Source organism: Paramisgurnus dabryanus, chromosome 7 (assembly GCF_030506205.2).
Source record: "Paramisgurnus dabryanus chromosome 7, PD_genome_1.1, whole genome shotgun sequence".
NCBI classification, from domain to species: domain Eukaryota; kingdom Metazoa; phylum Chordata; class Actinopteri; order Cypriniformes; family Cobitidae; genus Paramisgurnus; species Paramisgurnus dabryanus.
In genome coordinates, this window is record NC_133343.1 from 27,771,706 (window position 1) to 27,794,138 (window position 22,433).

Consider the following 22,433-nt stretch of genomic DNA (forward strand, 5'->3'; position numbering starts at 1 on the left):
TTGTTTGGAGACAAGTTTGCAAGCACGTTCCGTTTATTCACATGGTGGTTCCCATGGCATGGAGCAGTTTCGAATGTGTTGAACAGAATAAGCTGCTTTCCAGATCAGACCTTATGTCCATTATTTAAAGGCGTGACTATGTGAGATTAACTGGCTTTGAACATTGTTTCCACAGTTTTCCAGACAGGAATGGTAGGTTATCCAGAAGTTCTCACTGATCCCACATACAAGTCCCAAATTCTAATTCTGACATATCCGCTTATTGGCAACTATGGCGTTCCGGAAGATGAGGATGGAGAGTTTGGACTAAGCAAGGTGTTTTCTCTATCAAAGCTTGTTTAATATTACATTGTTCTTCTAACACATGCTGTTTCTTAATTGTGGTCACTCAGTTATGATGGCAAACCTCTTGTAAACACTGCTCTTCTCTTTGGTCCTTTAGTTTTTTGAATCTAACAAAATCCACGCTTCTGCTGTCATTGTTGGGGAAGTCTCTGTAAAACCAAGTCGGAGACGCACAGCCAAGACTTTAGATCAATTGCTCAGAGAACAAGGCGTTCCTGGACTGGAGGGTAAGACAGTATTTTTTATTATAAAGTAATTTAGTAAGTTTCGCCACAAATTCAGGCGTAATCTAAAATCCAAGATTTTCTGAAATCAGGGGTTGATACTCGACATTTGACCAAAAAGATCAGAGAAAGGGGAACCATGTTGGGGAAACTTGTTATGGAAGGAGCTTCTGCCACAGATATTTCATTTGATAATCCTGGCAGCAGAAATCTTGTCAGAGAAGTTTCTTTAGAGGTAGGTTCTTTGTTTTTTCCAATATCAGATTCTTAAATATTAGTAGTTTTATACCTGTTCATTAAACATCAAGAATCTTGTTTTCTCTTTTCTGTTTAATAAACACACTTCAATAGAAGCCGAGAGTTTTTAATACAGTGGGCTCTGTGAAAATCACTGTCATAGACTGTGGCATCAAGTACAACCAGATCCGCTGTCTGTGCCAGAGAGGTGCCCAGGTCACTGTGGTTCCCTGGGATTGTCCTCTGGACCGCAATGGTGAGCCATGGAAATGAATTATGGATCGCTGAAAAAATATGGGCTGTATTTGAAAAACTGTGCATTTTATAATAATGCATTTTAAGAATGGAAAATGAGTGCATGTTGTGAAAATGAATTGAGATCTTAAAGGTGTAGCAGAGGATTTTCTCGAATTTTAGAAAAGAACCGCCTTCTCCACTTTAAAAAAAAAATGCAATTACGCAACACTCCTGATTAACAACAAGGAGGACCAATAGTCTTGATGATCCACCCGGAAAACGAAAATCCTCCGCAATACCTTTAAGGGACACACACTCCACTTTTTTTTTAAATATGCAAATTTTTCAGCTCCCCTATAGTTAAACATTTGCGGGGGGTTTCCCGGACGGGGATTGGACTAGTCCTAGACTAAAATAAATGTAAGAGCTGTCCAAACTGAAAACAGCTTGCACTGACATAATCATCTTTAAATACATCAATGCCCTTTGATTTGGCTTAAAATGCACAAAAGTAATGTTTTTAGTAAGGCATGTTTGTTCAAACTAGTTATATTTCATAATAAAACCGAGGCCTAGTCTTGGTTTAAGATAATCCCTGTCCAGAAAACCACCCCTTGATCTTTACCCTTTTGGAATCCGATTTAGCCGATCTCTGGGTCTGGCGGTACCACTTCTAGCATAGCTTAGCATAATCAATTGAATCTGATTAGACTATTTAGCATCACGCTCAAAAATGACCAAAGAGTTTTGATATTTTTCCTAAACGTTCACTCTTCTGTAGTTACATTGTCTACTAAAACCGACGGAAAATTAAAATTCGCGATTTTCTATGGCAACAAAGTCCTTGATTATTACACCAGAATAAGAGTACAGTTCCTAGCCATATCGGGCAAGAAAATCGTAACTTTTAATTTTCCGTCAGTCTTAGTACACGATGTAACTACAGAAGAGTGTCCCATTAAAGGTCAATATGTGTTTTTCTAGACTTTGATGGGCTACTCATAAGTAATGGCCCTGGCAATCCTGAGTATTGTAAGGAGACTATAGAGATCATACGGAAGGTGGCATGTGTAGAGAACCCTAAACCCATCTTTGGAATTGGCCTGGGTCATCAGCTGCTGTCTCTAGTCATTGGTGCCAAGACATATAAAATGAAGTAAGCATTTTATTTTTCCTTACACCAATTTATAACAAATCTTAAATTTGGCTAAGTAATAGACTTTTATCATCATGTGTTTTTCTAACAAATATCTGTGTAGTCTGGCTATTTTATTAAAATGTTTGTATGAAAGGCACACTCGAACCATATGACTAGCAGAATACTATTCACTTCGTCTTTTTTAAGGCTTTGGTACCTAAAAACATTTGCTATGTACATCTGTGCTTATCTGTATATACTGTAGTCCAAGAACACTGTCATAACACGTCTTCCAAATTTATAGTAATAGCACTCTGGCATCTTATTAATTTCTGTAATCTTTGCTTAAAGAGGAACAAAATGTTGGTGTCTTGGCTTTCCCATGCCATCGTTTTTCTTTAATGAAAATATGCCTTTTCACAATCACTTCTTTTTAGGGGTCAAGCCCAGAATGGGCGAGACCCCTATTGGGATTGTTAGTTTTCTTATTATTATTATTATCTATTATTCTTCTTCTTCCGCCATTGCGTCTATGGCAGCCCATAGAACCGTACGTAGGAAAGTTATGAAATTTGGCACACTCAAAGAGAACATTCCAAATAGTCAACACACCAAATTTGGAGTGTCTATGTCAAACCCAATAGCGCCACCAACAGTCCAAATTTTCACTTACATTTTTGGTTATAACTGCTGACCCGTACGTCATAGAAACGCAATTCTTGTTTCTTCTGATTCCTTGGTTCATGCCGATTCGATTGCACCATATGATGTCATTTCGGTTATGCTATTTATTTTGATATTTTGAATTGTTTGTAAAACCTACTTTTTCGAACTCGTCCTAGAGCTTTTGTCCAATTTGCGTAAAAAATGGGTGTGTAGCATCTAGAGACACTCATGGCAAAAAGTTATGGAATTCGTGTCGATTCGCCAATCCGTTTCCGTATACCGCGTCAACGAATTTTACGTAGAGTGCGTAAAAACGGATTTGAGGCTGTATCTTCGCCAAAGTTAAACGTATTCACACGAAACTTGGTAGTTTTGATGGCAGTCATCACAGCGCCACCTAGTGTTCACGAGATTTGAAAAATGGCTATTTTTGCTTATAACTACTGCAAACTTGAGTCTAAAATTATACAAGTGCTATTGTTAGATTCCTTGAGGCATGCCGAGTCAAACGATATCAAATGGTTTTCAGTCGGCCATTTTGGGGGTCGGCCATTTTGATTTTTAACTTTTTTTGTCGGAAAGTTATGAAATTTGGCACACTCAAAGAGGACATTCCAAATAGTCCCCACACCAAATTTGGAGTGTCTTTGTCAAACCCTATAGCGCCACCAACAGTCCAAATTTTCACTTGCATTTTTGGTTATAACTGCTGACCCATACGTCATAGAAACGCAATTCTTGTTTCATCTGATTCCTTGGCTCATGCCAATTCGATTGCACCATATGACGTCATTTCCGTTATGCTAATTATTTTGATATTTTGAATTGTTTGTAAAACCTACTTTTTCGAACTCGTCCTAGAGCTTTTGTCCAATTTGCGTAAAGAATGGGTGTTTAGCATCTAGAGACACTCATGGCAAAAAGTTATGGAATTCGTGTCTATTCGCCGATCCGTTTCCGTATACCGCGTCATAACATTTTACGTAGAGCGCGAACAAACGGATTTGAGGCTGTATCTTTGCCAAAGTAGTTTTGATGGCAGTCATGACATGAGGGTGCGTGCACATGGAGCGGTTTGTCACAAGGCCACCTAGTGGTCACGAGATTTGAAAAGTGACTGTTTTTGTTTTTATGCTGCAAAATTGAGTCTAAAATCATGAAATTGCTATTGTTAGATTCCTTGAGGCATGCCGAGTCAAACGATACCAAAATGTTTTCGGATGGCTATTTTCAATTACAAAGCATACCAATTTTTTTTAAACTGCTCCTACAGCGTTCATTTGATTGGCTTGGATTTGGTACACACAATCTAGACTCTAGACAAAAAGTCATAAAAAGATTTTGATAGACCAATCAGTTATTGTATAGCGCATCAACAAATATTATGGCGAGCACGCCGGAATGGATTTGAGGCTATATTTTTGCAAAAGTTTTGCATATTAATGTGCGTATTTCCAGTGGTTCAGTGGTTAGTGTAGGTTGTCTGCAAATCGGAAGGTTGGTGGTTCAAACCCCAGCTCCACCTGACCAAGTGTTGAGGTATCATTGAGAACCCGAACTGCTCCTGATGAGCTGGATGGCTCTCGCATGGCTGACAGTGTATGAATAGGTGAATGTTTCACAACTTGTAAATGTCATGAACTGAGGGTGCATGGAATAATTTGTCACAGAGCCACCTATTTCATCAGCATTTTTTTGAAAGCCCTTGTAAACTTTTCAGTGCCCCCTAGTGGTTAAGAGTTTTGAGGCTTTATCTCCAGATCGCTTTATTGTGTGTACACCATATTTGGTGGGTGTCATCACAATTATGACCTGAGGCACCATCTATTGTTTTGGTGCAGTGCCCCCAGTGGTCAAGTCATTTGAGGCTATATCTCAACATTGCTTAATCATATGTATATAAAATTTGGTGGGTGCCATCACAATCATGACCCGCGGCACCATCTATTGTTTTAGTGCAGCACCACCAAGATAAAGAAGATTTGAAAAATTGCAACTTTTTTTCCTTAATCTACTGAAAACTTAGATTTAAAATCAAGACAGTCATTATTGATACTTCATTCTGTGCCCTTTTTGGCTTGACCCCGGCATCGCTGCTTTGCAGCTATATTTGCATTTTGGTCTTATAATTGTGAACTCTGAACATTATAAGAGAAGCAGATTCTTAAAGGGACACTCCACTTTTTTTGAAAATATACTCATTTTCCAGCTCCCCTAGAGTTAAATGTTTGATTTTTACCGTTTTGGAATCCATTCAGCCGATCTCCGGGTCTGGCGGTACCACTTTTAGCATAGCTCATCATAATCCATTGAATCTGATTAGACCATTTAGCATTGCACTAAAAAAACTCCCAAAGAGTTTTGATATTTTTCCTATTTAAAACTTGACTCTTCTGTAGTTACATCGTGTACTAAGACCGACGGAAAATTAAAAGTTGCAATTTTCTAGGCAGATATGGCTAGGAACTATACTTTCATTCTGGCGTAATAATCAAGGACTTTGCTGCCGTAAGATGGCTGCAGCAGGCACAGTGATATTACGCAACTTTTAATTTTACTTCTGTCTTAGTACACGATGTAACTAGAATTTAAATAGAAAAAATATAGAAACTATTAGTTATTTTTGAGCGCGATGCTAATTGGCTAATCAGATTAAATGGATTGTGCTAAGCTATGCTAAAAGTGGTACAGCCAGAACCGGAGATCGGCTGAATGGATTCCAAAACGGTAAAAATCAAATATTTAACTCTGGGGGAGCTGGAAAATAAGAATATTAAAAAAAGTGGAGTGTCCCTTTAATTCACTAGCCTTATGTTTCAGGTGTGGTAACCGTGGTCAAAACCAGCCTTGCATCCTTAAAGGTACCAATCGCTGTTTTATCACCTCTCAAAACCATGTATTTGCCGTGGATCCCAAAACTCTCCGGAAAGATTGGGATGTGCTCTTTACTAACGCCAATGATCAAACCAATGAAGGCATTGTTCATAACCACAAACCACTCTTCAGGTTAGCTTTTCCCATTTATTTTTCTTGTTAACAAACAAAAACATCATATCAATGGGGGTTCAGATGTATTTCAGATACAAAATGTCCAATATAAGATAATTTACATCTGTATTCTGGAAATTTTCAGTGTCCAGTTTCATCCTGAACACATGGCTGGGCCTTCAGACCTGGTCAGCCTATTTGATGTCTTTATAGACACAGTCAGAGATTTTAAAATGGGCAAAGCTGGAAATTCAAGTGAGATGTTTCATTATGGCACACGCTTTGCCATAAAAAATACAACTAAAATCTTACTTTTATTCTTTAATAATTTCGACATAAATAACAATTAACTCTTTACAGTTAAGCAAAGACTAACTGAGCATCTCACATTCACCGGATCCCCTAAGCCTGAAGAGATTGTGCGGCCTCATAAAGTTTTAATTCTTGGTTCAGGAGGACTATTGGGATATACAGGATCTCAGGTGATTGTAAAATCAGGAAATAGTGCATGTGAAGTACAATTTATGCAGTGGTTTGAATGGTGTTTTTTATGTAAAGAAATTAACCAATATATTCCCCTTTTTTATCTCCTCCAAGGCTATAAGAGCTCTAAAGGAAGAGAAAATCCAAGCCGTTCTAATTAACCCCAATTTTGCCACAGCACAAACCTCAAAGGACCAGGCAGACAAAGTCTACTTTCTCCCAATCACTCCAGAATATGTCACGCAGGTCAGGGAAAGATTTGTTATCCATATTAGCATCCAACTTGCTATCGCTATCTTAACTTATTAGGGCTTCTTTGTTGATTATATTCTATTCTCAACTTTACAAAGTGAGTAAAATACAGGTAATGCATATTTTTAGCTCAGCTTTTCACTTTCATATTGTTTCTGTTTGTTTGTATTAGTTTATCAACACCAAATTGTAAGTTTAAATTTACCTAAGGCTAGAAATTGATCATGCCATTCTTCAAACAGGTGATAAAGAACGAGCGACCAGATGGTTTGTTGCTCACACATGGAGGACAAATGGCCCTGAACTGTGCAGTGGAGCTCACTAAACAGGGAGTCTTAGAAAAGTACAATGTGCGTGTACTTGGAACCCCAGTGGCCTCCATAGAGACAACCAGAGACAGGAAGACCTTGGGGGACAATTTGGGAAGAATCAAAGAACATGTTGTCCCCACTGAGGCTGCCTTGTCTGTAGAACAGGTTAGCTTACACATCCTAATATCAACAGATTCTTTTTGCCCGAAATTATACTGTTAGATTTTTGGATTCACATTTGAATTGGTCCAACATTGTGTGTGACTGTGACCTATAGGCGGTGGCTGCTGCTGAAAAACTCGGATATCCAGTGTGGGTCCGTTCTACGTCTGCACTGGGTGGACTGGGTTCAGGCTTTGCTAGTGATAAAGAGATGATGATTACCTTGGTCACCAAGGTCTTTGCCAACACATCGCAAGTCTTGGTAGAAAAATCTCTTTATGGATGGAAGAAAATTGAGTGTGAGGTGGTGCGGGATGCCTACGACAACTGTTTTATGGCATGAAACATTTATTTTCTCCTCTTAAAATGTTTTAAGATAGTAGCATGTACATAACTAAATTTATGGTAAATTCCTCGGATGTATCACTTATTAGTACACTAAGTGCAAATAGCATCAGTTGTTGACAACCAATGTGTGGTTGGACCACTAAAGTATAGAAAAAGAAAATATTAAAAAGTGGAAATAAAGTAGCTAATAAGTCTTTATATTAGTGCTGGGCATAGATTAATCTAGATTAATCTCATACAAAATAAAAGTAATTTTTTGAATAATAAATGAGTTTGTGGTATGTGTAATTATTATGTATATATAAATACACACACATTCATGTATGTATTTAAGAAACATTATATATATATATATATATATATATATATATATATATATATATATATATATATATATATATATATATATATATATATATATATATATATATATATATATATATATATTGTATATAAATAAAAATTATATATAAATAAAAAATTTCTTAAATGTGTATAAATATATATGTATGGGTGTGTGTTTAAATAAACATAATATTTACACACAGTACAAACTCATATATTATGCAAAAAATTACTTTTATTTTGTATGAGATTAATCTAGATTAATCTATGCCCAGCACTAGTTTATATATTATATGTATTTATTGGGTAGGGTTATGGGGGAGGGAGGGTTTTTATACTCCCAATAAGGCAGCATCCATTTAATAGTTTAATAATACATTTTTTAAATAGCATATCACTAAGAACATGCTGATATTGTCACTTAGTGTAAAAAGTGTAAATAGCCCCTGCCTTTATGATATTAATAATAATGTTTAACAGTTGTAGACATTATTTTTATTGCTTAATTGATGAAAAGCAAGAAATGTAAATATAAAATGTAAAAATTGCTACTTTTCTTTTATTTAGGTATGTAACATTGAGAATCTGGAACCTCTAGGAATCCACAAAAGGAAGTCCGTAATGGTAGTCCCCAGTCAGACGCTAAATGACTATGAATACAATATGCTGAGAAACACGGCCATCAAAGTTGCTCGATATTTGAACGTTGTGGGACAGTGCAACGTTCATTTTGCCCTAAATCCAGAATCTGAGCAGGTAATAAAATAGCATCTAAGTCTTCTAGTAATAATGACATTCAGGAAGTGATGGTCAATCATATTTGTACTTTTTGTCTTGCTGGCAGTACTACATAACTGAGGTAAATGCTCAATTTTCCCGAAGCTCTGCATTTGTCAGCAAGGCCACAGGTTATCCATTAGCGTACATGGCAGCCAAGCTTGCTTTGGGAATTCCTCTGCATGTGCTGAAGTGAGTCCTAAAATTAGCGATTAGCATTTCTACACTTGACTACTGTTTTTTTTTTTGAGAGATGTTTAAAAGTTACACTTTTCCAGAAATCCGATGAACTCCACAGCAGCCAACTTTGAGCCAAGTCTGGATTACTGTGTGGTGAAGGTTCCCTGTTGGGATTTGAGAAAGTCAAAAACTGGCAGTTCTTTAAAAAGTGATGGTGAGACTTCTTATGCTTTTCACTAAAATATCTGACCAACAACGTTTAAGCATCCAACACAGTCTCATCTAGGCACATGGTGTATGTCTACTTTGTTAATTTGACATTATTTAATCTTCTCATTCATTTAAGAAGTGATGGCCGTTGGACGCAGTTTTGAAGAGGCTTTCCAAAAGGCTTTGAGGATGGCAAATGTAAACTTTGTAGGTTTTGACCACACCATCAAGTCAGTATCTGAGGAGGTTTGTACTAAAACCATTTATGTATAATCCCTCTAGACAGAATTTATGCTTATTCAAATCAAACATGGCATCTTTAGATGCGTAACTTTAAGTTTAACACCAAAAAAAAATAAAGGTAAATAATGACAGAATTCTCATTTTTAAGGAGCTGCGGACGCCAACAGACGAGCGCATCTTTGTTCTAGCAGCTGCCCTGCATGCAGGCTACACAATTGAGCAGCTCTATGACCTGACCAAAATAGACCACTGGTTTCTACACAAGATTAAAAACATTGTGGACCACCAGAGGCTTCTGGAAACATTTAATCAGGATAAGAGTGCCATTCCACCTGAGGTGATGAGGAAAGCCAAACAGCTAGGCTTCTCTGACAAACATATTGCCTGGGCTGTGCAAAGGTACTAAAGCAAACTTTGGCGCTGTACACAACACCACATTACAGAGCAAATTATGAAACAATAACATTACTGTCATGTTTTAATATTGGTGTGCATTTTTGGCATCACTAGCATGACCAAGTGTGGATTTGAAATCCAAAAGTGGGCAGTAGCTCCAAAAAGGGGATGGGTAGGGCTAGGGTTGTGTGGGTGTTTATGTGTGTAATGTCTGTCAGTGGTGGTCCCTTGTGTCCTGCCCCATTTTGGACTTTTCCACCCCCATTTGGAGATCTGCAGTTATATCCTTATCTATTAAGTAGAGGTCTTCTCGGTTCCCCAAAAATCCAAAATGAATCGTTGTTTACGCGAACCTGACGTGCATAAGTAATTTTTTTAAAGAAAGACCCCTCCTGAGAAAAACCTGAGAAAATTAGACCACAGTCTGACCCAGTGGCAATTTGTTTGAACTTGACTGGACATGAATGTATATGGCACCAATGTGTGTGCAGTCTGCAGCCCCGCACGCAGACCAGTCAGACAGACAGCCCCGTTGGCCTTGCATCCAATTTGTCCCACTGATCTATTTATTTTCCTATGGTATCTGAAGACGACACCAAGGTAACCCCAAAAATGTGCATTTAAAATTGATTGACAGGTCTGTCTCAAAGAAAATTAACCTAGCGCCAGCCGCACGATGCCGCAAGCACTCTTGACAAACAGACGAGGGGTTGGAAAAGGACTTGATGTACACGTGCAAAATAGTTTGGGTCGTCTCGGGTCCGTTCAGCAAAAACACATTCATTTTAAATTACGCGAGGCCAATAATATTATACCCGACACGTGAAACTTTGAAACCCGAACCCGGTCTGGTCTCGTGTCGGACCTCGGGTGATCTAAGTGGACCTCTAATAGCAACATTAAAAAATGTTCTCAACAAACAGATAGCTAAACTTACAGTGCCAGCTGGTTATCCAAAAAGAGAATGGCAGTTTATTCCAAACACTGGACTGTTTTCTGTATCCAGCAGTGTAACTAAATGCATTTTCTGTTTATTTCCTCCCGTAGCACTGAGTTGGCAGTTAGGAAGATGAGACATGATTGGAAAATACTTCCTGTAGTCAAAGACACAATGGCTGCCGAGTGCCCCGCTCACACTGGCTACCTGTACCTGACCTATCATGGCTCAGAAAGTGACGTGGTGTTTGGGCCGCCCCATGTCATTGTGATCGGGTCTGGGTTTTCGTGCTTTAGAAGCAGCGTGCCGTTTGATTGGTGTGCTGTTGGATGTATTATGGAGCTGAGGAAGGTGAGATGTTTAGCAGAGACACAAGTAATATGTTTTAACGCTAAATTTTGTGATTCGCAATGTCAATTTCTTATATGTTGCTTTTTTACAGTTGGGATACAAAACAATCATGGTGAGCTGTAACCCAGAAACGGTCAGCATGGATTATGATATGTGTGATAGAGTCTATTTTGATGAAGTCTCCTTTGAGGTAAGGAGATTTGGATCAGTGGGGTTTGATTCAAATCCTATGCATTATTCCTCATTTAAGCTGTCTGTCTGACTTCACAGGTGGTAATGGATATATATCAGATGGAAAAACCAGAGGGAGTTATTCTGTCCATGGGTGGTGGACAGCTGCCCAACAACATCGCCATGTCTTTGCATCAACAACAGTGTGTGGTACTGGGCACCTCGCCCCTGTTTATCGACTCTGCAGAGAACCCCTTAAAATTCTCAATGATGATGGACGCCATAGGAATCAACCAGCCTCAATGGAAAGCTGTGACTGATACCGAGGTATGTAACAATCATTGGTAGTTAACTGATGAACTGGTTTATCATTGTAGTGTGTCATTTGTCACTTATGATTAAGCCCAGGAAGGACATGATATCTGTCTCTTTGGGAGTGCCAACAAACAAAAGAAAAACTTGATCTTTTGTATTTCATTGGTGGAAGGTTTGAATGACCCAAAACTTTTCTCTATAGTCTGCAGTCCATTTCTGTGAGACGGTGGGTTATCCCTGCCTGGTGATGTCGTCTTGCAGCTTTAGTGGTGCTGAGACAAAGGTTGTCTACTCCAGGAGTGACCTGGAACAGTTCCTGTACAATGCTAAGGCTATGTCCAAGGAGCATCCACTTGTCATCACTAAATTCATTCAAGATGCCAAGGTTGGGGGGTGATTTGATTACATAATAAAAAAAAATGTTTGCAACTAGAAATGCACCAATATTAAGAGAGGGGCCAGCTGCCACTGCTTGCAATACTTATGTGAGTGTTTGATTGTAAGTTTTTGTAAACCTGTTGTAATTTGTATTCTTGTTATGTTTGACTGACAGGTAATTGATGTTAATGCAGTGGCCTGTGATGGAGTGGTCATTGCTGTAGCATTGTGTGAACATATAGAGAACACAGAGGGACATTTTGAAGACGCCACACTGGTAACTCCTCCTCAGGACATCAATCAGGAAATGATTGAAGGCATTAAAACGATCATACACGCTATTGCTCAGGCCCTTCAGATTACAGGGCCCTTCAACCTGCAGCTTGTGGCCAAGGTGCGTTCAGCTGAGTTAGGATGCATTACAATATGTGACCCAGTCTGTAAAAACCCATATTAAGTCATTTTCTGTTTTCTACATAATGTAAAGAACTTTCTGTGGAAAAAAATCCTTCAAATCTTTAATATTGAGTGTGTAAGACCATGTCAAAGATTGAAATCAATGTACACTGCAAAAAATGACTTTCTTGATGAGCAAAATGACATGGGAAAATAAGTCAAGTTTTTAGACAAAAAATATAAACTTTAAATAAATCAGTGCTTAAAGCAAGAAAAAAATCTGCCAATGGAATAAGAAAATTTTCAAGAATGATTTTCTTATTCCATTGGCAGATTTATTTGCTTGTTTTAAGCACAAATTTGCTTAAATTGTATATTTTTTGGCAAGAAATTAGACTTATTTTGCTAAGTCATTTTGCTCATCAAAAAAATTCATCTTAATTTAAAAAATTGTAGATATTTTTACTGAAAAAAAATTCTCATAACTGCAAAAAATGACTTTCCAGGTGTGTTTTTGGTACAAATTCCTAAATCGAGAGTGCAAAATGACCTTAAAAAATAAGTCTAGTTTTTCAGTCCCTCCAGAAAAATGCGATTATGCAATCGCATGATTCAATGCATAATCACCCAAAGTCCGCAAATTTTTTCGGGGGCTGCATTTTTTCGAATACGCCGCACTTTTGCCGCAAAAATTGCAGATTTTTGTACGCAAAATATGCGGGGCTTGCATGATTTCATAATCCCCACATTTTCATAGCAAAAAGTCACATATATCTTAGCAGAAAGTTGAAAAATGTTGAATTTACTTCACACAAGCGCAGCCATGTCCCCTGTTGCGATGGGAACGTTATGATGTGATGTAATTACGCAACCGCAGTTTTTGCAAGTTCACGCAATTCTTGCAAGTTTGCATAAAATTGCATAAATATCCTGCATATTCCATCGCATTTTTTAAAGAAAACTTAAGTAAAACAAGTAAAAAAAAATCTGCCATTGGAGTAAAAAAATCTTGATTTTTTTCTTAAATTGTTTCAGAAAAAAAGTTAACTTATTTCAAGAATTTTTTTCTTACCCAATTGGCAGATTTTTTTTGCTTTTTTTAAGGCACAAATTCACTTTAATTTGATATTTTATGTTTAAAAACTAGACTTAATTTCTTAGGTCATTTGGCTCACCAAAAAAATGCACCTTGATTTTTAGAATATTTTGATATTTGTACTGAAAACAAGACACAAATACAAAGTAAAAAAAATATTTTTTGCAGTTTAGATTATGAAACTTCAGCCTGGATTTCACTGACAGGGTCACATACTTGCAGCTGATATTAAAATCTTTCTCCTTGTCATCAGGATAATCAGTTGAAGGTTATCAAATGTATCACGCAAGTCTCGCGCTCCTTCCCCCTTGTGTCCAAAACACTTGCCATTGATCTTGTAGCCCTAGCAACAAGAGTCATAATGGGAAAGGAAGTTAAAGCTGTAGGACTGCTGACGGGAAATAAAATAGTTGGAGTTCAGGTAATGAGCCTCTTGAACTATTATAAGCATCCCTTTAGATGATTCAACTCTCTTAAGGTTCTGATCTTGACCTTTAGGTTCCTTGGTTCTTTACCCATTTGCCTGATGCAGAAGTGCTTCTCGGAGAGGTGGTCTGTTTTGGAGAAACTTTATATGAGGCTTATCTAAAGGCCATGCTGAGCAATGGCTTTAAAGTCCCTAAAAATGGCATTTTTCTTTCCATCAATACCTACCAGGTATAGGAATGGGATATTACTACACTGTTTAATGAAACTAACATGGGTTTTATTAAAAGCTTTTTTTCTTTTCAGGATAAGAATGAGCTGCTGTCCACGGTCCAGACCTTGGAGAATTTGGGTTATAAACTGTATGCAAATCAGAGCACTGCTAAATTCTACACTGAAAGTGGAGTCAAGGTACACTTGAGCTTGCTCAAACCATGATGAAACATCATGAAAACATCACTGGTTCTTGCGTGTGTTGTGACCAACCATTTTCACCATTCTTCTTTTGAAAGGTGATGGCAGTGGACTGGCCTTTTGAAGAAGAGGTTGACTTCTGTGATGAAGACAAGCAAAAATACATAGTGGACTATTTGCAAGAAAATCATTTCGACTTAGTCATCAATGTGCCCATGAGGAAGTCTGGTTCAAGACACCGGCCCTCTTTTATAATCATAGGGTATCATACACATCAAGTGGCCATTGACTACACCGTACCTATCATTACAGACATCAAGTGTGCTAAGCTTTTTGTTCAGGTAACCAGTCATGCTTTCACATTTTTGCTAATGAAGACTGCTAACGCCATGAAAAATGCGATTCCCCACTTATGCATGCATTGATACAAACAACATGATGGATATATAAATTCCAAAGCTCTGTTGTATTGATTAACTTGATGAATATTACATTTATATTTGTTTGGCAGGCACTAAATCATACTGGTCACGCTCCTCCAGTAAAGATGCATGTCGACTGCATGACATCACACAGTATCATACGTTTGCCTGGTGAGTACCGCCCCATCACTTATCAATCAGCTAGTTGGGTATGTGTTGACTAGTTGTGCATCACATGTCCTCAAATGTATATGTTACAGTCAAACTTATTGAATATGAATCAAAGTATACATATACATATAATATTAATATTGGTGCCATTAAAGGTCTGATCGATGTCCACGTGCACTTGCGGGAGCCTGGAGGCACTCATAAAGAAGACTTCTCGTCTGGCACAGCTGCTGCCTTGGCTGGAGGAATCACTATGGTGTGTGCCATGCCCAACACCAACCCAGCCATCACTGACCCAGAGACCCTTGGTATGGCACAGAAGGTAACATGAACACAAATCACCATTTGGTATTAGAATAACAATTAGGGCAAGGAGTATTTCCTTTACGAGTGTGTTTATTTTGTGCTGTCATATGTTTGTACTAGCTTGCCATGGTAGGGTGCCGCTGTGATTATGCTCTTTTCGTGGGGGCATCAACGGACAACGCTACAATACTTCCATCCATCGCAAGCTCAACAGCTGGCCTGAAGATGTACTTGAATGACACATACTCTACTTTGAAAATGGACAATGTGAGATTTTGGATGGAGGTAAGGAACAGTTACTTAATTGAAACTTTACATCTATGGATAGGACAGTTACTACCAAACCATGTTTGTCTTCAATGCAGCACTTCGAGAAGTGGCCAAAACACATGCCCATTGTGGCACATGCTGAGAAACAGACAGTGGCAGCTATCTTGATGGTAGCACAGCTGTATCAGAGACCTGTTCATATCTGCCATGTTGCTAAGAAAGAAGAGGTACAGTAAAAAAATAGCATGGTACATGTGACTTGGCCAAATTTGGATTTTAGTTTAAATTTCAATTTGTAAATTCATAATGTAAGTTTGTGATATAATACTAGAACACAGCTGTCATAATATTGAGGAACTGATAAGTAACTCAAATGTATGATGCATGTTGGTAAAAGCATGGTTAAAAACTTCCTTGTTTCCTCAGATTATGATCATCCGCGCTGCTAAACAAAAGGGGATCCAGGTGACGTGTGAAGTGGCTCCTCATCATCTATTCTTGTGTGAAGATAACGTAGCTACTATCGGAGGTGGCAGAGCGCAAGTACGACCCATGCTGGGAACAAGAGAGGACATGGAGTCATTGTGGGGGAATCTAGATATCATTGACTGTTTCGCTACAGATCATGGTAATAATAGGTTCACCTTTTATTTTTGTGTTCTACCAGAAGTTGATGTTTTTGATCTCTAAGGGGCCGTTCACATGTCGCGCCTAAAACGCGTCTTGTCACATGACCTGCGGTGCACATGCGGCATTCTTAAAAGTTGAGATGTTTTTAAACTGATAAGCGTCGCCATCCAGAATACGGGACACCTAAGTTTGCATCAATATTGTTGATGTAAATTTTAATCTATCACTACAAACTATATATCGTTGGAAAGGTCTAAGCACTAGAATAGACATTTCAACAGTGTTTTATAAAATAAATTATGTAGAGAGAATAATTGATCAATTTATGAAGAGATGGTGCCTAAAAACATTTATATCCTGCTAAATGTCACTGTCCCGCCAGCAGGACCCCAACGTTTATTTGAGTGTTTTGCATGTGAATTCCTATCTAATCATGGCAAACTCCATGCCACGCGCCTACATTTGAAATAATGAACTTGAGCGTGCAAAAGACGCGATATGTGAACTGCCCCTTATTCTGTGTTTCTGTTGTGGATTTGTAGCTCCTCATTCAGTGGAGGAGAAGAACTCGGAGAAACCACCCCCAGGTTACCCAGGCTTGGAAACCATGTTACCTCTTTTGCTAACGGCAGTTAATGAGGGACGTCTTACCATTGATGATGTCATCAGGAGGCTCTATGAGAACCCCAGAAAAATATTTGGTCTCCCTGCTCAAGAGGACACTTACATAGAGGTATCTCGACACTTATAGGGCCCTATTTTGACGATCTATGACTATGCGCATGGTACAAAGAGCACGGTGCAAGTGCACTTAAGGCATGTCCGAATCCACTTTTGCTAGTTTAACGATGGGAATAAAGGGGTCTCAAAGGGTTGTTCCAATTCTTGTTATGAGTAATGGGTGTGTTTTGGGCGTAACATGCAATAAACCAATGAGAGTCTCATCTCCCATCCCCTTTAAAAAGGCAGTTGAGCTCGCACCAAGGCAGAATCCCAATTTACATGTTGGAGTTTGTAAGCGTTGTTATTTGTAACAAACAGGAGATTTACAAACATATGGAGAGCCGTTTCAGCACTGGGACAGTATTAATTAAAAAATATTATTAAAAATTATTAAGTAAAAAAATAAAGCAGCTCTTCTGCCAGCTGATCTCAGCTTTTAAAATCCTGTAAACTGTCCCCATTTTAGTTGCCTCAAAATAATAACGCGCCAACAATGCGCCTGAACGCACCTCGTTTTCACCTCGTTGGGCGCAAATGCATTGGCTATTTAAACAACGTGAAGCTAGACGTGAAAATGAAGACTGCGTCGAGTGTATGATAGGACCCTATGTCTTTATTGTTTCCTCATCCTTCTTTATCAGTGCTGGTTTTAACACGAATAACTTTGACATGTTACCGTAATTGGGTTTACATGCAGTAAAATATATAATCAAACATATTGGTTTTAGATTATTTTGAGGTATTGCTTGAATTCTTTTAGGTGGATTTGGAGCACGAGTGGACAATTCCAAAGCAAATGCAATTTACAAAGTCTAAGTGGACTCCATTTGAAGGCATGAATGTGAAGGGTAAAGTCATGATGGTTGTACTCAGAGGAGAGGTTGCCTACATTGACGGACAGGTGTGATATTGATTATTTTTAGAAGTTAATAGTGGCGGCCTGTGACTTCTTTCTTCGAGGGCGCTCGATGCGAAGTTCGTCAAAACATGTATGTAGCCCGTCATGTGTGTGGTTCCCTTTTTCAAAATATGTGTTGTGCACGGCGAGAGATCTTGTGTGCATCACGTGTCTTGTCAAAATAAGTGCCTGCTGTAGACGCGTCTAAAGGGTAGACGCTCGCGTTTGCCAGAGACTCGCATGCGTAATCAGAGTTTACTTTTATCATAAATGGTTTTGACGCGTGTGCAGCTGGCATTTATTTTGACAATACACGTGATGCACATGGTTCACATGACGCAACAAACACTTATTTTGAAAACGCAAGCAACACACATGACACACTAACACTTATTTTGAATTAGCGCCCCTCGGATGAGCAGTCGCGAGCCGCCACTGGAAGTTACTCTTCATTTTCTCATGCTTACATGCATGTATAACCACTAGACCAGGGGTCAAATTTCGTTGTTGTTTTTTTCTCTGCAGGTGCTTGTACCACCAGGTTATGGTCAGGATGTTAAGTTATGGTCAGCAGCCCCTGCCGTAGCACCGGAGGTAATGCATACAAGTGTTGGGTAATATAATATTGAGTGTGCTATGGTATTTTAAACTGTACTGTATTACTGTAATGTGTACAATCAGGGTGCGATTTGCTGGAGGGGATTTGTTCTTTATATCCCTGCCTGCCTCTGATTAATTCTTTTTTTATTCCCATGTAAACAGCCTAAAATAAAGATAATTTATGGCACATTGGAATTAATAAATTGTATTAAATACTCCAAATTTAATGCATATCCTTACCCTAAAACTTTAAATAGCTGTTTTTATCCTTTGTGCCAGGTTTCTCTCAATGGTGCTCACAGCCAGACAGCTACATTTGTTACCAGCGGATTGCATCCCACCTCTGACAGTCTTTTTGAAAGCACCAAGACAGTAGCAGAAGCAGCAGACATAAACAAGGCCATCGCTGAGTTTCTTTGCATTGACCAAATACCAATAAATACAGTGGAAAGATCTGCGTTCAAGCACATGCTAAAGAAACTCAATGATAGATATGAGTTGCCCAACGCCGACTTTTTCATGAATGAGGAATTGCCAAAACTGTACACAACCACTCGAGAGGTGATAAAGGCGGAGCTTGAAGGGACTGGATATTACGCTTGTACCACAGACCTTTGGACCAACAGCAGGATTCAATCCTACATGACTGTAACGGTTCAGTTCATAACCAAGAATTGGCAGATTCGGTCATGGTGCCTGGGATGTGCTGAACTTTATAGTGACCACAGATCAGAAAGCATGAGGGAGGCATTTAATGAGATGTTGGAAGATGAGTGGGGTATCAACATGCACCACATAGCGGGAATTACAACTCAATACACTTCAAACAACACAAAGGCTTTCTTTGACCATAACTGGATTCCTTGCTTTGGGCACAATCTTGACTTGGCGATACATGAGGGCCTCAATATTGATTTTGTAAGTGCAACCTTGTCTCATCTTAGGACAACTGTCTGTGCTTTTGCAAGATCTCCCAAACTGACGAGTGAGCTAAAGTCAAAACAGGTTGAACTTGGTCTACCATTACATAAACTGATACACGATGTACCTACATCTTGGGTGTCAACATACAACATGATTGATTGCTTTTTAAAACAGCAAGCCGCCATTTGTGCCGTGTTAGCTCATAACAAAAATAAGCATTATCTTGTGCTTAAAGAAACTGACGTCGCTACATTGGAGGTGTTGAAAAATGTCCTTGGTTCTTTGATGGACTTCACCGATGCACCAAGTGGACACCATCATCTTGCATCATCGGTCCTTCCACTGCTTTGCAAGGCTGAATCAATTTTAGCAACACGTGACTCGGACAGCCAGTTAAGTTCTCGCATCAAGGATCACGTGAGATGTGAATTACAAAGCCGATACGATGGAGAAGAACTACAGGCGACTTTGAATTGTGCCACATTTTTGGATCCAAGGTTTAAAAAAACCTATGTGTGTAATGTGCAAGAGGTGGAAGAACAGTTGCACCAGCAGGTTCCAAATGTGCCTTGTGCAGTCTCGACAGTAGATGTCACAGTCAAACAGCCTCAACCTCAACAGCCCAGGTCAGACATGAGGGACGAGGTTGTGACCGAGAAAAGAGGAAAAATTTTACAAACAGCAGTAGACAATATTACACTCTCTGCAGATGTAACGGTAAGTCTATTAAATGCATTTAAAGTTTATATTAAATGCATGCATAACTACTGCTAACTGCTACACTTTAAAAAAGATACAAAAGTTGGGGTGGTACTTCTTAAAAAGTACACTTTTGTACCTAAATGTTGCATATTGGTACCTCAACGGTACATATCTGTAACAAAATGGTAATGCCTATGAGATAATGTTTTTAGTATGGCACAGTCTCTCTCGAGTGCTTAATTGCTTTAATGAATAAGTAAATAATTCTGTTGACCAATCAGCATCTAGGATTGGAACTATACATTTTAAGTTTTTTATTCACAGCAGAGGCTCGGGAAGGAATTGGAAATATACCACAAAATCCCAGAAACAAAAACAGAAGAAGACCCCCTCAGCTGGTGGAGAGCACATGAGGACAGCTTGCCAATCCTGTCTGTGTTTGCAAGGAAGTATCTTTGTCTCTCTGCTGTGTGCTGTGCACCTGATTGCATTTTCAGTGCCTCAGGTAACCTATGTAGTCCACATCACACAAGGCTCACATCACAGCATGCTGATATGCACATGTTTCTTGCCAGAAATCTGCACCAGATAAAGACATTGGAAACTTAGATTAGATAAGCACCTATCTTGGAGTGTTTGAATGAAAATTAAATTTAAGAATTTGTATTTAACTCTTTCCTCACCATTGACGAGTAATCTCGTCAATTAAGAGAAAACATTTGCATTAAAAAGTGTTCCTGGTGAGGTTTTGTGTTAATTTGTAATAACGCGATTAGCCACTAGATGGCACACTTCCCAATTTATAAAAAAACTGAAGCAAAACAATTGTTTACTAATACTAATTTTAAACTCTGTGTATGTTTTGATAATCGTTCTGAATCAGATCTTTAACAAAATTCCATCAATGGTTTCATCTTTTTGCTATTTTTTTTTAAGAAAAAAAATACCCATATTCAAGAGTTTATAAACAAGGAAAAAATATGGGATGAAACGTTTTCCCGTTTTGTTTGTTCGTTGATTGTTTGTTTGAAAGCAGAGGGTCTGTTCTTTCATTTGATATATTTGTATGTTTATATATTTTTAGAAGAAATATTTGTAAAAAAAAAAAATGCTGGCAGGCAACTTTAAAAAAATGGCTGGCGGGGAATGAATTAAAGGGTCTAAGGATCCGAGTTTCTTAAATCAATCTGTTTGCATGATATTCAAGAGGTAACCGATAGTACAGTATGCTTTACTGATTCGGCCTGGCTCCCACACTCTCAGAAAAAGGTAAAAGAAGGTACAAAAGTTGTCACTGAGGCGGTACCTTATCAAAAAGGAATATGTAAATAGTACATACTGGTTCCTCAAAGGTACATATCTGTATCAAACCAGGGGCAACCTTCCGATCTTTCTAATGAAGCCAATACGGAAGTTACCTAAACTGCTATTCATCGACTGCCCGCTTGAGGCTGGCTCCAAAAGGGAGTCAATTCCCATAGACTCCCATGTTAAAAATGCAAAACTTTACAGTAGGAAATAATATGTTTACATCTTTGGTCTATATACACTGTTAACGATTTCCCTGTATTTTTACAGTACGGTACTGGCAGCACGGTTGCCAGTAAGTTACTGTATTTTGGTTTTACAGTACTGTACTGTAATACCATTTTACAGTACACAAACTAGTACTGTATAGTTACAAAGCGGTACTTTACTGTAATGTCTATATTGACCCATAAATACTATTTATTACTTATTACAGTTAATACAATAATATTATATATAATAGCTACACTGTTAACGATTTCCCTGTATTTTTACAGTACGGTCCTGGCAGCACGGTTGCCAGTAAGTTACTGTATTTTGGTTTTACTGTACTGTAATACCATTTAACAGTACACAAACTAGTACTGTATAGTTACAAAGCAGTACTTTACTGTAATGTCTATATTGACCCATAAATATTATTTATTACTTATTACAGTTAATACAATAATATTATATATAATAGCTACACTGTTAACGATTTCCCTGTATTTTTTTACAGTACGGTACTGGCAGCACGGTTGCCAGTAAGTTACTGTATTTTGGGTTTACTGTATTAATAGTACTGTACTGTAATACCATTTTACAGTACACAAACTAGTACTGTATAGTTACAAAGCAGTACTGTAGTGTAATTTTACAATATTTTATTACAGTAGTCTATTTTTACAGTAATTTACTGTAATGTCTATATTGACCCATAAATACTATTTATTACTTATTACAGTTAATACAATAATATTATATATAATAGCTAGATATTTAGGTTTAAATCTATAGTTATTAATATGGTAAAAATGCTACATTAAAACATAATGAATTAAAAGGCAATCCAAGCAATGTTTGTATCAAAATTGTATTTAAATAAACATTTAATTGAAACAAAACATATTTAAAACAAGATTTTAAACAATAATAAACATATGTGCACTTTTTCCCATTTTTGGAATTAATTCTAATCAGGAACCTGTTAGAAATATCATAAACATTAAGTCAACAAATATAAGATAGAAAAAGATTCTTAAAAAATTAAACTCAGCCTTGAATTTACTCCTATTCTGAAACCTTTTGCTCTTATTCTACTGTTCCACACCTAATTACATTAAAATACAGAAGATTCACTTACCGCTGAACAAACTCTTTCCTCAATGGACAGCATCCACATGGATCATGTCATGATTGAATGTCCTGAACAGAAAGTACAATTGTTACTGATTTGGACACAACTTTTTAT

At 38.0% G+C, this 22,433-nt stretch overlaps 1 protein-coding gene across 3 annotated transcripts in view; it reads left to right on the top strand.

Annotated features, from left to right (window-relative positions):
- The window catches only part of LOC135757959 (multifunctional protein CAD-like), a 29,845-nt gene that overhangs the window by 1,653 nt on the left and 5,759 nt on the right, over positions 1–22,433 (top strand). Inside the window, exons 2-36 of one of the 3 annotated variants that reach the window (XM_065272747.2) lie at positions 176–315; positions 443–572; positions 662–804; positions 921–1,062; positions 2,028–2,199; positions 5,668–5,853; positions 5,981–6,090; positions 6,196–6,317; positions 6,433–6,564; positions 6,813–7,046; positions 7,159–7,380; positions 8,304–8,492; positions 8,581–8,705; positions 8,792–8,907; positions 9,040–9,149; positions 9,295–9,545; positions 10,590–10,830; positions 10,922–11,020; positions 11,101–11,328; positions 11,519–11,701; positions 11,870–12,088; positions 13,440–13,607; positions 13,685–13,843; positions 13,919–14,023; positions 14,125–14,367; positions 14,538–14,619; positions 14,775–14,941; positions 15,046–15,210; positions 15,291–15,422; positions 15,622–15,823; positions 16,368–16,558; positions 17,309–17,449; positions 17,972–18,040; positions 18,326–19,687; positions 19,997–20,177. In XM_065272747.2, the coding sequence (XP_065128819.1) occupies positions 176–315; positions 443–572; positions 662–804; positions 921–1,062; positions 2,028–2,199; positions 5,668–5,853; positions 5,981–6,090; positions 6,196–6,317; positions 6,433–6,564; positions 6,813–7,046; positions 7,159–7,380; positions 8,304–8,492; positions 8,581–8,705; positions 8,792–8,907; positions 9,040–9,149; positions 9,295–9,545; positions 10,590–10,830; positions 10,922–11,020; positions 11,101–11,328; positions 11,519–11,701; positions 11,870–12,088; positions 13,440–13,607; positions 13,685–13,843; positions 13,919–14,023; positions 14,125–14,367; positions 14,538–14,619; positions 14,775–14,941; positions 15,046–15,210; positions 15,291–15,422; positions 15,622–15,823; positions 16,368–16,558; positions 17,309–17,449; positions 17,972–18,040; positions 18,326–19,687; positions 19,997–20,177 (6,861 nt within the window). Of the gene's footprint in view, positions 1–175; positions 316–442; positions 573–661; positions 805–920; positions 1,063–2,027; positions 2,200–5,667; positions 5,854–5,980; positions 6,091–6,195; positions 6,318–6,432; positions 6,565–6,812; positions 7,047–7,158; positions 7,381–8,303; positions 8,493–8,580; positions 8,706–8,791; positions 8,908–9,039; positions 9,150–9,294; positions 9,546–10,589; positions 10,831–10,921; positions 11,021–11,100; positions 11,329–11,518; positions 11,702–11,869; positions 12,089–13,439; positions 13,608–13,684; positions 13,844–13,918; positions 14,024–14,124; positions 14,368–14,537; positions 14,620–14,774; positions 14,942–15,045; positions 15,211–15,290; positions 15,423–15,621; positions 15,824–16,367; positions 16,559–17,308; positions 17,450–17,971; positions 18,041–18,325; positions 19,688–19,996; positions 21,400–22,433 lie in introns of those variants that run through there. The other 2 variants (XM_073815214.1, XM_073815215.1) reach the window with 2 other exon arrangements.